The 13,307-nt window shown below is 33.5% G+C and overlaps 1 protein-coding gene and 1 long non-coding RNA gene across 4 annotated transcripts in view; both read right to left on the bottom strand.

Moving 5' to 3' along the window:
• Window positions 1-4,581: 4,581 nt before the first annotated feature.
• Window positions 4,582-10,718, bottom strand: LOC135266345 (uncharacterized). 2 transcript variants are annotated; one of them, XR_010334328.1, is made up of 4 exons: window positions 10,357-10,718; window positions 4,927-4,988; window positions 4,804-4,880; window positions 4,582-4,753 (listed from the first exon to the last, which is right to left on the bottom strand). It is a non-coding gene; the product is annotated as an uncharacterized LOC135266345 (long non-coding RNA). The 2 variants fall into 2 exon arrangements; XR_010334327.1 differs by having other exon boundaries at window positions 10,361-10,703.
• Window positions 10,719-11,255: 537 nt separating this feature from the next.
• LOC135266291 (amyloid-beta-like protein) overlaps window positions 11,256-13,307 on the bottom strand; it is a 28,891-nt gene continuing 26,839 nt past the window's right edge. For both annotated transcript variants that reach the window (XM_064356734.1, XM_064356735.1), the window contains one exon: window positions 11,256-13,288. In XM_064356734.1, coding sequence (XP_064212804.1) covers window positions 13,028-13,288 — 261 coding nt within the window. In that variant the 3' untranslated portion in view covers window positions 11,256-13,027. The remainder of the gene's footprint in view (window positions 13,289-13,307) is intronic.

Raw genomic sequence — 13,307 nt, 5'->3', positions numbered from 1 at the left:
TTTAAATTTAATTACCGATTTCGTGCGATTTTTTAAGTTGGCAACGTGTTTTAAATGTGTGTTCGCGCGAGTTTTTAAATTAGACACGTTTTAAACACGTATCCGCGCGATTTTTTAAATTTAATTACCGATTTCATGCGATTTTTTAGGTTGGCAACGTGTTTTAAACAAGTGCCCGCGCGAGTTTTTAAATTTAGTCACGCTTTAAACACGTGTACGCGCCATTTTTTAAATTTAATTACCGATTTCGTGCGATTTTTTAAGTTGGCAACGTGTTTTAAATGTGTGTTCGCGCGAGTTTTTAAATTAGACACGTTTTAAACACGTATCCGCGCGATTTTTTAAATTTAATTACCGATTTCATGCGATTTTTTAGGTTGGCAACGTGTTTTAAACACGTGCCCGCGCGAGTTTTTAAATTTAGTCACGCTTTAAACACGTGTCCGCGCCATTTTTTAAATTTAATTACCGATTTCGCGGATTTTTTAGGTTGGCAACGTGTTTTAAACACGTGCCCGCGCGAGTTTTTAAATTTAGTCACGCTTTAAACACGTGTCCGCGGCATTTTTTAAATTTAATTACCGATTTCGTGCGATTTTTTAAGTTGGCAACGTGTTTTAAATGTGTGTTCGCGCGAGTTTTTAAATTAGACACGTTTTAAACACGTATCCGCGCGATTTTTTAAATTTAATTACCGATTTCATGCGATTTTTTAGGTTGGCAACGTGTTTTAAACAAGTGCCCGCGCGAGTTTTTAAATTTAGTCACGCTTTAAACACGTGTCCGCGCCATTTTTTAAATTTAATTACCGATTTCGCGCGATTTTTTAGGTTGGCAACGTGTTTTAAACACGTGCCCGCGCCATTTTTTAAATTTAATTACCGATTTCGTGCGATTTTTTAGGTTGGCAACGTGTTTTAAACACGTGTCCGCGCGATTTTTTAAATTTAGTCACGCTTTAAACACGTGTCCGTGCCATTTTTTAAATCTAATTACCGATTTCATGCGATTTTTTAGGTTGGCAACGTGTTTTAAACACGTGCCCGCGCGATTTTTTAAATTTAGTCACGCTTTAAACACGTGTCCGCGCGATTTTTTAAATTTAATTACCGATTTCATGCGATTTTTTAGGTTGGCAACGTGTTTTAAACACGTGCCCGCGCGAGTTTTTAAATTTAGTCACGCTTTAAACACGTGTACGCGCCATTTTTTAAATTTAATTACCGATTTCGTGCGATTTTTTAAGTTGGCAACGTGTTTTAAATGTGTGTTCGCGCGAGTTTTTAAATTAGACACGTTTTAAACACGTATCCGCGCGATTTTTTAAATTTAATTACCGATTTCATGCGATTTTTTAGGTTGGCAACGTGTTTTAAACACGTGCCCGCGCGAGTTTTTAAATTTAGTCACGCTTTAAACACGTGTCCGCGCCATTTTTTAAATTTAATTACCGATTTCGCGGATTTTTTAGGTTGGCAACGTGTTTTAAACACGTGCCCGCGCGAGTTTTTAAATTTAGTCACGCTTTAAACACGTGTCCGCGGCATTTTTTAAATTTAATTACCGATTTCGTGCGATTTTTTAAGTTGGCAACGTGTTTTAAATGTGTGTTCGCGCGAGTTTTTAAATTAGACACGTTTTAAACACGTATCCGCGCGATTTTTTAAATTTAATTACCGATTTCATGCGATTTTTTAGGTTGGCAACGTGTTTTAAACAAGTGCCCGCGCGAGTTTTTAAATTTAGTCACGCTTTAAACACGTGTCCGCGCCATTTTTTAAATTTAATTACCGATTACGCGCGATTTTTTAGGTTGGCAACGTGTTTTAAACACGTGCCCGCGCGAGTTTTTAAATTTAGTCACGCTTTAAACACGTGTCCGCGCCATTTTTTAAATTTAATTACCGATTTCGTGCGATTTTTTAAGTTGGCAACGTGTTTTAAATGTGTGTTCGCGCGAGTTTTTAAATTAGACACGTTTTAAACACGTATCCGCGCGATTTTTTAAATTTAATTACCGATTTCATGCGATTTTTTAGGTTGGCAACGTGTTTTAAACACGTGCCCGCGCGAGTTTTTAAATTTAGTCACGCTTTAAACACGTGTCCGCGCCATTTTTTAAATTTAATTACCGATTTCGCGGATTTTTTAGGTTGGCAACGTGTTTTAAACACGTGCCCGCGCGAGTTTTTAAATTTAGTCACGCTTTAAACACGTGTCCGCGGCATTTTTTAAATTTAATTACCGATTTCGTGCGATTTTTTAAGTTGGCAACGTGTTTTAAATGTGTGTTCGCGCGAGTTTTTAAATTAGACACGTTTTAAACACGTATCCGCGCGATTTTTTAAATTTAATTACCGATTTCATGCGATTTTTTAGGTTGGCAACGTGTTTTAAACACGTGCCCGCGCGAGTTTTTAAATTTAGTCACGCTTTAAACACGTGTCCGCGCCATTTTTTAAATTTAATTACCGATTTCGTGCGATTTTTTAAGTTGGCAACGTGTTTTAAATGTGTGTTCGCGCGAGTTTTTAAATTAGACACGTTTTAAACACGTATCCGCGCGATTTTTTAAATTTAATTACCGATTTCATGCGATTTTTTAGGTTGGCAACGTGTTTTAAACACGTGCCCGCGCGAGTTTTTAAATTTAGTCACGCTTTAAACACGTGTCCGCGCCATTTTTTAAATTTAATTACCGATTTCGCGGATTTTTTAGGTTGGCAACGTGTTTTAAACACGTGCCCGCGCGAGTTTTTAAATTTAGTCACGCTTTAAACACGTGTCCGCGGCATTTTTTAAATTTAATTACCGATTTCGTGCGATTTTTTAAGTTGGCAACGTGTTTTAAATGTGTGTTCGCGCGAGTTTTTAAATTAGACACGTTTTAAACACGTATCCGCGCGATTTTTTAAATTTAATTACCGATTTCATGCGATTTTTTAGGTTGGCAACGTGTTTTAAACAAGTGCCCGCGCGAGTTTTTAAATTTAGTCACGCTTTAAACACGTGTCCGCGCCATTTTTTAAATTTAATTACCGATTACGCGCGATTTTTTAGGTTGGCAACGTGTTTTAAACACGTGCCCGCGCGAGTTTTTAAATTTAGTCACGCTTTAAACACGTGTCCGCGCCATTTTTTAAATTTAATTACCGATTTCGCGCGATTTTTTAGGTTGGCAACGTGTTTTAAACACGTGCCCGCGCGAGTTTTTAAATTTAGTCACGCTTTAAACACGTGTCCGCGCCATTTTTTAAATTTAATTACCGATTTCGTGCGATTTTTTAAGTTGGCAACGTGTTTTAAATGTGTGTTCGCGCGAGTTTTTAAATTAGACACGTTTTAAACACGTATCCGCGCGATTTTTTAAATTTAATTACCGATTTCATGCGATTTTTTAGGTTGGCAACGTGTTTTAAACACGTGCCCGCGCGAGTTTTTAAATTTAGTCACGCTTTAAACACGTGTCCGCGCCATTTTTTAAATTTAATTACCGATTTCGCGGATTTTTTAGGTTGGCAACGTGTTTTAAACACGTGCCCGCGCGAGTTTTTAAATTTAGTCACGCTTTAAACACGTGTCCGCGGCATTTTTTAAATTTAATTACCGATTTCGTGCGATTTTTTAAGTTGGCAACGTGTTTTAAATGTGTGTTCGCGCGAGTTTTTAAATTAGACACGTTTTAAACACGTATCCGCGCGATTTTTTAAATTTAATTACCGATTTCATGCGATTTTTTAGGTTGGCAACGTGTTTTAAACACGTGCCCGCGCGAGTTTTTAAATTTAGTCACGCTTTAAACACGTGTACGCGCCATTTTTTAAATTTAATTACCGATTTCGCGCGATTTTTTAGGTTGGCAACGTGTTTTAAACACGTGCCCGCGCCATTTTTTAAATTTAATTACCGATTTCGTGCGATTTTTTAGGTTGGCAACGTGTTTTAAACACGTGTCCGCGCGATTTTTTAAATTTAGTCACGCTTTAAACACGTGTCCGTGCCATTTTTTAAATCTAATTACCGATTTCATGCGATTTTTTAGGTTGGCGACGTGTTTTAAACACGTGCCCGCGCGATTTTTTAAATTTAGTCACGCTTTAAACACGTGTCCGCGCGATTTTTTAAATTTAATTACCGATTTCATGCGATTTTTTAGGTTGGCAACGTGTTTTAAACACGTGCCCGCGCGAGTTTTTAAATTTAGTCACGCTTTAAACACGTGTCCGCGGCATTTTTTAAATTTAATTACCGATTTCGCGCGATTTTTTAGGTTGGCAACGTGTTTTAAACGCGTGCCCGCGCCATTTTTTAAATTTCATTACCGATTTCGTGCGATTTTTTAAGTTGGCAACGTGTTTTAAAAACGTGCCCGCGCCATTTTTTAAATTTAATTACCGATTTCGTGCGATTTTTTGGTTGGCAACGTGTTTTAAACACGTGCCAGCGCCATTTTTTAAATTTAATTACCGATTTCGTGCGATTTTTTAAAACACTTAAATTGTACATCATTTTTCCACTTACCTTTTTCTTCTATATGCCTATAATTTATTGAACTTTTATTTGCCCCCCTAATAAAAGACACATTTCTCTAGCGTTTATTCATAAAACATAAACAATCACACAAATATATAACAATGTTCAATAATAATTATTGCCAGTTAAAAAAAAATAATTTTTGAAGATCCAGACGAAGAACGTCTTTGAAGTCCTCCGGATCCCGCAGGCCGGCCGCAACCAGTCCATAAAGCAATCCCTAATAAATAAACTTATAATAAATGCATAAAAAGTAAGTTAAAAACTTACAACACAGACACCAGCTTTTGAGCTTTCAAAATTCGTAACTCCAAGCGGAAATTGCAATGGTTAGCACATTTGACGACCTAAGACGATTGTTAATTTTACTTTAACAACTTTAAATTTACTCACTGTTTATTCGTGTTGGGCGAGCAACAGTACGACCCTTGCTTCAAAACATGTGATAAAAATTTCTAACAAACAAAGAAATTATTTATGATTAATAAAAATAAACATAATAAGAGCTGCATTTACAATCGTCGGATAAATTTATTTATTTATGAAAAAAAATTGTAACAATTATTGATATTGCACGATACCACGATTAACAGACTTAACCGAAATTTATACGAGAATTGTAAAAGCTGCTCTTGAAGGGATTGAGACTATTTATCAATTAAAAAAAAATTGATAAAGTGTCAAAAAATCCCCCTATGATGGTTAAAATTATATTATATATTGAAAAAACAAATAAACCGAATCTAAGATTAATGTTAAATAAAAACAAATAAAACAAAAATATTTTCTGTACCCAAAATTACAAACCCAAAACCTCGGTTAATAAAAAAATAATACACTAAAGGCCGGTTTATATAAGACTAAAATTAGGGTACCAATCAATTTGATCATGTGATCAATCTAAAGTTTGACTGCAATTAGGTTAATAATGTAAATCGACCTTTATTATATTATAAAAAAAGTTAGAGTTAATTTAAATTAAATTTTTAATTTGCTTCGGAATTGTAACGTTTCAAAACTCCCCACTTAAATGTAAATGTAAAGGAAAGTATGTACTTATAACAGCATAAATAAGAGACTCGAGCTTTACATTAAAAAAAAATCCGCTACTGAAATCAGCCACCAAATTCATTAAATTAACAAAAAAATATTGACAAAAAATCGCTTAAAGTGGAAATAAATGAGAAAGCAATTGCTGACTGTGATTATGTGACACCGTTAAAAAAAACAAAGAGAAAAAACTATAAACGCGCATTACCCATAAAATATTTTATTCTCAGTCCAAATAATTCTTGCTGGTGCCATAATCGGCTAAATGGGCCAGTTGGTGATTTTAAATTGACCCACAATGAAGCATCGAAAGCAATGATCTCGTGGCACAGTGCAGACACCACCAGGAAAAGGAAACAGTGTGATGATTATAATAAAAGACGGGAATGCCACTCAAACTCATGGCAAACAGGAAAAAAGCAGAGGCGGACGCGATGAAATTCACTGATCTAATTATGATTCTTGGGCTACCTAAGCAATTCTCTTAAATAAACAGGCAATGATTAATTTCCTTTTGCGACCATTTTTATTTTTTTATATTTTTTATTTTTTTATTTTTTTTTATTTTTTTTTATTTTTTTTATTTTTTTGTATTTATTTTTGTATTTTTTGTGAATTTATTTTAAATGAATGCAAAGCCATCCTAGAAAATGCCTGTATTTAGTGTACTATTTTATGCTCGTAGCATCTCCTCTACATATCTAGGATATGTATTTGCACGACAACTAATACCGTTTATAGGTATGTGTCTATCGAGGAGCATCAGCACGACTAACACACTCAAATTAATGAGATCGAGTCTTTATTCGATTTTACTACGAGCTTAGTACACCATTGATACATTAACAAATCTAGGGGTTTGCTATTTTTTTTTTTTTGATCAATTTTAATAAAATTTAGTCATAGGAAAATAATCAGTGCCCACTTATTCAAGAGAATCATACTAACCCACTTTTAAGAAATCATAATTAGATCAGTCAATTCCATCGAATCCAATTTTTTTTATTATTTCCTCCACTTTTTCCCTAACATGCCATAAGTTGGAGCGACATTCACTTATGTCTTCTATTATAATCATCAGATAGTTTCCTTTTCCCAATGGTTCAGCACCATGCTACGAGACCATTTGTTTTCGATGCGACAATGTGAATTAATTCAAAATCCCCGGTTGGCCCAGTAGGCGATGATGACGCAAGCAATAAATTACTTGGAGTGAGGAAAATATCTCATAAGTAAAATTGCATTCATAGCTTTTTCTTCAATGTATTGGAAACAAATTTAATTGACTGACTGCAGTAGTCAGTCAGCATCAGCGGTTACATCTATTACCATTTGAAGCGATATGACGGAGAAGGAAAAGAAAAAAAAAAGCAAGAGAAGGCGCGGTAAAAATTATGAATTTTGTTGGCTACTTTCGGTAGTGGTAATTTATTTTTTTTTATCAAAACACGTGAACTTGAATCCGCAGTACACATACTTCCCTTTTTTATTAAAGGTGTGCTTATCAATAAGTACTTGTAGCAAATCACAAAACGATTTAAATTTTAAAAAATTATTAAAAATAAAAAATAATAATTGCAATAAATAAATTGAAATCGTTAAGCACACCTTTATTAATAAAACCATACTAATACGTTTATGTAGCATCAAAGACTCATTTCAAAATTATTTATTGGTACAGAACGTCTCAAAATGAGGGTGGAAATTTATAAAATTAATGTCAAGCCAATGATGCTACAGAAACACCCAAAAGATTCTACTTTCGGTTCACTTTTATAAAAAAAAAACATTGGCATTGGCTTTTATATGTGAGTTGTCATAGTAACCGATTAGTCATTTACATCACAACAGTTTTTATCAAAGTGAACCGAAAATTCAAATTCTAATTCTCGAGTTAAATTAATTCGTTTTCATTTTAATTTGTTTAAATTTTAAATTAAACTGATTCGCGCTTCGAATCGAATTGAAAACGAAAACAAATTATTCTTTAAGTCGGAATTAAAATTTAAATCGTTTGATCAACTGAATCGTAAACGTAAAACGAGACAAATTAAAATAATTTTGAATTAAATTCTGTCAACCGGCCCTTGATTGCAATTAAATTATTTCGAGTACGTGCATAAATTTGATTTAAATTCAAAATTAAAATTTAATAAATAAATCAATCCGGCCGAGAGGTGCATTCAAGTTCGAGGTTAATTTGTTTAGTTTCGGAATTAAAGTTTAATTCGCGCCCCAATTTAATAAAAGTGTACGGCACGGCACAGAATCACTTTAATTAATTCGTGTCGCGGTAGCGGTTTAAAAATTTATTTAATAATTTAACAAACAGACGCACACGCACAAATTACTCTTTATTTCGGAATTAAAACAATTTAAATCATTTACTGTAAACCGGCCCTTGATTGCTATTAAATTATTTCGAAGACGTGAATAAATTTGATTTAAATTCTGAATTAAAATTTAATAAATAAATCAAACCGGCCGCTAAATTGAATGCATTCAAGTTCGAGGTTAATTTGTTTCGTTTCTAAATTAAAGTTCGTTTTCATTTGAAATTGTTTAAATTTAAAAATACACGGATTCGCGAATTGAATTGAAAACGAAAAGAAATTATTCTTTAATTGGGAATTTAAAAAATTTAAATCGTTTACTGTAAACCGGCCCGTGATTGCAATTAAATTATTTCGAGTACGTATATAAATTTGATTTAATAAAAATATAATAAATAAATAAAACCGGCCGCTAAATTGAATGCATTCAAGTTCGGGGTTAATTTGTTTAGTTTCGGAATTAAAGTTTAATTCGCGCCCCAATTTAATAAAAGTATACGGCACGGCACAAAATCACTTTAATTAATTCGTGTCGCGGTCGCGGTTTAATAATTTATTTAATAATTTAACAAACAGACGCAGACGCACAAATTACTCTTTATTTCGGAATTAAAACTTAAATTCGTTTACTGTAAACCGGCCCTTGATTGTTATTAAATTATTTCGAATAAATTTGTTTCAAATTGAAAATAAAAATTTAATAAATAAATTAAACCGGCCGTGAGGTGCATTCAAGTTCGAGGTTAATTTGTTTCGTTGCAAAAATAAAGTTCGTTTTCATTTTAATTTACTTAAATTTAAAAATACACGGATAAAGAAATTATTCTTTAATTCGGAATTAAAATTTAAATCGTTTACTGTAAACCGGCTCTTAATTGCAATCAAATTATTTCGAGTACGTGCATAAATTTGATTTAAATTCAAAATTAAAATTTAATAAATAAATCAAACCGGCCGCTAAATTGAATGCATTCAAGTTCGATGTTAATTTGTTTAGTTTCGGAATTAAAGTTTAATTCGAGTCTCAATTGAATAAAAGTGTACGGGACGGCACAGAATCACTTTAATTAATTCGTGTCGCGGTAGCGGTTTAAAAATATATTTAATAATTTAACAAACAGACGCACACGCACAAATTACTCTTTATTTCGGAATTAAAACAATTTAAATCATTTACTGTAAACCGGCCCTTGATTGCAATCAAATTATTTCGAATAAATTTGTTTCAAATTGAAAATAAAAATTTAATAATTAAATTAAACCGGCCGTGAGGTGCATTCAAGTTCGAGGTTAATTTGTTTCGTTTCAAAATTAAAGTTCGTTTTCATTTGAAATTGTTTAAATTTAAAAATACACGGATTCGCGCTTCGAATTGAATTGAAAACGAAAACAAATTATTCTTTAATTCGGAATTTAAAAAATTTAAATCGTTTACTGTAAACCGGCCCTTGATTGCAATCAAATTATTTCGAATAAATTGGTTTCAAATTGAAAATAAAAATTTAATAATTAAATTAAAGCGGCCGAGAGGTGCATTCAAGTTCAAGGTTAATTTGTTTCGTTTCAAAATTAAAGTTCATTTTCATTTTAATTTGTTTAAATTTAAAAATACACGGATTCGCGCTTCGAATTGAATTGAAAACAAAAACAAATTATTCTTTAATTCGGAATTTAAAAAATTTAAATCGTTTACTGTAAACCGGCTCTTAATTGCAATCAAATTATTTCGAGTACGTGCATAAATTTGATTTAAATTCAAAATTAAAATTTAATAAATAAATCAAACCGGCCGCTAAATTGAATGCATTCAAGTTCGATGTTAATTTGTTTAGTTTCGAAATTAAAGTTTAATTCGAGTCTCAATTTAATAAAAGTGTACGGGACGGCACAGAATCACTTTAATTAATTCGTGTCGCGGTCGCGGTTTAAAAATTTATTTAATAATTTAACAAACAAACGCACACGCACAAATTACTCTTTATTTCGGAATTAAAACTTAAATTCGTTTGTTGTAAACCGGCCCTTGATTGTTATTAAATTATTTCGAATAAATTTGTTTCAAATTGAAAATGAAAATTTAATAAACCGGCCGCTAAATTGAATGCATTCAAGTTCGGGGTTAATTTGTTTCGTTTTAAAATTAATGTTCGTTTTCATTTTAATTTATTTAAATTTAAAAATACACGGACTCGCGCTTCGAATTAAATTGAAAACGAAAAGAAATTATTCTTTGAGTCGGAATTAAAATTTAAATCCTTTACTGTAAACCGGCCCGTGATTGCAATTAAATTATTTCGAGTACGTGCATAAATTCGACTTAAATTGAAAATTAACAAATAAATCAAACCGGCCGCTAAATTGACTGTATTCAAGTTTGAGGTTAATTTGTCTCGTTTCGAAATTAAAGTTTAATTCGCGCCCCAATTTAATAAAAGTGTACTTGCGGTTAAACGGTCCTGTGTTGTGCGATTTTCTCCAAAATTTCACTTCACAGCACAGCACAGCACAGCACAGCATCACTTCGATTAATTCGCGTTTAACAATTTATTTAACAATTTAACGAACAAAATGCACGCACGACACACACACGTCCGACCGCTTCGACCGCCGCCCGAAAACTGCCGCTGTCACGCAACCGCTGACGTACCCTGCTGACGTAGGCCCGATAAATTTGCACCGTATACGAGGGCGCCCCAAAAAGTGTTCCGCCCGCCACCCAATTTTAACCATTTTAAAAATTAAAAATTATATTTTTTCACACAGCCCACTCACACGTGATTACACTGCGTGTAACAAAGGGGTTGACAATATAAAAAATGTCCCGCAAACCGCCTTTTCACCCCAAATCCTGAATTTCAATGACTTTTAGGTCTGCCCCGGTATTGAAAAATCAATAATCGGGTGACAAGTGACAGTTTAGTGGAAACCAAGTCTGCCAACATACATGATACGAGGGTGGCCCGAAATTATCGTTCCCGCCATTAAATTTAATCGAAATTAAAATTAATAAATTATATTTCTATCGCCGTCTAACACGTGGACACTCTCGGTGTAGTTGAAAATTGAAAAATTGTCCGGCAAGCCACTTATTCACCTCAAAGTCTGGGTTTCAATCATATTTAAAACTGCCCTCGTATTTTACGGTAACATTCGTGACGTATTTAGTGGAAATCAAGCGCGCCAACACGAAATCACATTATACGAGAGTGGTTTGAAATTCGTATACGAGGGTCGTTTGTTACATTATTTAAATACAACTTAAAAATGTTGTGGAAAATTAATTACGAATGATTTTATTATTCTTGTAGGGGTTGTGGTGGTCGTAAAAATTCGGTAAAATAATAATTTAGTTCTTTATTACATTAAATTTAAAATTACATGGCCACAAAACATATAATTAACTATCAAGTATGCTAAACTAGTCTAGTTACTTCAGGATGAGGAGAAACGTACTAATAAAACGCGTAGAAAAGAAATATAATACAATAATTCTTATATGAAACAGGTTTTGAAAAATAATTCTAATCGAGTATTAAACTATATGCACATCAAACACGCTTTTATCAATTTTACATTCGCATATCTAGTTTTTGAAAACCTACAAGACGGGAGAAAGTAAGACAAAGTTGTTGGTTGTTTTTTTTTTGTATTCTAGACTGTACACATTAAGCTGTCAGAAGCCTCATTGTCGCGCAATATTTAAAAAAAAGAATGTACGCAACAACTTTTGTACAAATTCTATGATTTGTGTTATCTACAATTGTTCATCAAGCTTTCGACAACGTGAAAATACGTCTCGTCGTGATGAACACTTGCATTTCTTTCGTTTTGTCTCAAACAAAAAACATACAAGTGTTCGGATTGTGCCAAATTCGGGTGATTGCAAGCTGGTAAAAAGTAAAAAGACTTTGTACAAAAAGCTTGTTGGTTGAACATGCACTTGTTATATTCTAATTAAGTACAGGGCGACTCTTCTAGGGCCTACATCACAAACTTTAAACTTATTATTTTGCACACACACTGATCCAACCAATAAATTTGATCCAAAATGGCGCCAACTTTGCACATATCTGTCAGAGTTTTGACATATGTCAATTTTTTTCTCATTCAGAACATCACAATTCTTCTTAGATTTGTTACCAAACGATTAAACAATCTTCCAAAATTTTCAAACTTGTCAACTGTCAAATTGCAAAGTTACTATGATTTTTTTTATTATTTTAAAAAGATAATCAAAAAATGATTATAGTAATGATATAAAAAATCCGTTTCTCGTGATTTTTTTCAAAAACTGAGATAGGTATAGAACGTGATGATAAAAATTACCATAAATGTCAACTTTAGTTCTATTGCCGTTAAAAAATATGGCCGTCCCATTTTAAAAAAACATACTAGCCTTGAATTTTGACAGTTGACAGTTTTGTAAATTCTAGAAGGCTCTTCAAACATTTAATTATCAAAAAGAAACTGATCAGTCATGTTTTGACAATTGTCAAAAGTATGACAGACTATACGAGAAACATGTCTGTAATTTTTAAAGTTATTTTCGTATTTTGTATTTTGTACAAAAAAATCAGGTCACTGTAGTACAGTAAAAAAAGTACCAACTTTAACAACAAAAAATTACTTATGGTAATGCCAACCTGACGGCTTTTTGACAATTTTTCAAGTTAGGAAAACGAAAATTTTGCCAGAAAATTGCCATACGTCATAAATAATTTAAAATTGGCGCCAATTTCTAGTAGCTCAGTCATTTTGAGTTCAATCTCTAGCTGCATTATTGAAAGTTTGAAACGTAGGCCTTAAGAGAGAAACGCTGTCACATATTATGGAGGGTACCATACATCTAGCTACACTCTTCCACTGTAAAATTACACCAAGGCAATGTAACTCCACAGCTCGCCTTAAGATTATACAATAAGTGTAAAACATGGACTGGCTGTCATATGCAAAAATTATTACTTATTTCATAATTTTTAGACTTGGAAAATACGTTTTTGCATATGTCCGAATTATTATTATCAGTTGCTTAGTTAAGTACACTGTAATAAAACGAATGGAATGACGTAAAAAATACCAACCTAACCAACCAAACGCAACCAAATCGTTTATTACTCCTTGACTTCGAAATATTTGTAGGTGGGATTTTCGTAGCCATTGATTTGCATATTGGCCACGTGCCGCTCCTCGGGGGTGGCGGCCTGGTCCACCTCCACGAAGCCTTGGCTTTGGGGGGAGCGTGCGGACCTGCGCCGTGCCACCCCCACCCCCACCACCACGGCGGCCATCAGCCCCATGCCGGCGAAGGCGAGAGTGAAGTAAACACTTTTGCCGTCTTTGCTGCCGTACACCTCACGTCGGACTGAATAAGTCTGGAAAAAAATGTGATAC

Source organism: Tribolium castaneum, chromosome 5 (assembly GCF_031307605.1).
Source record: "Tribolium castaneum strain GA2 chromosome 5, icTriCast1.1, whole genome shotgun sequence".
NCBI lineage: Eukaryota > Metazoa > Arthropoda > Insecta > Coleoptera > Tenebrionidae > Tribolium > Tribolium castaneum.
The sequence above is the reverse complement of the archived record's forward strand: the minus strand, read 5'-3'. Positions and strand labels throughout refer to the sequence as shown.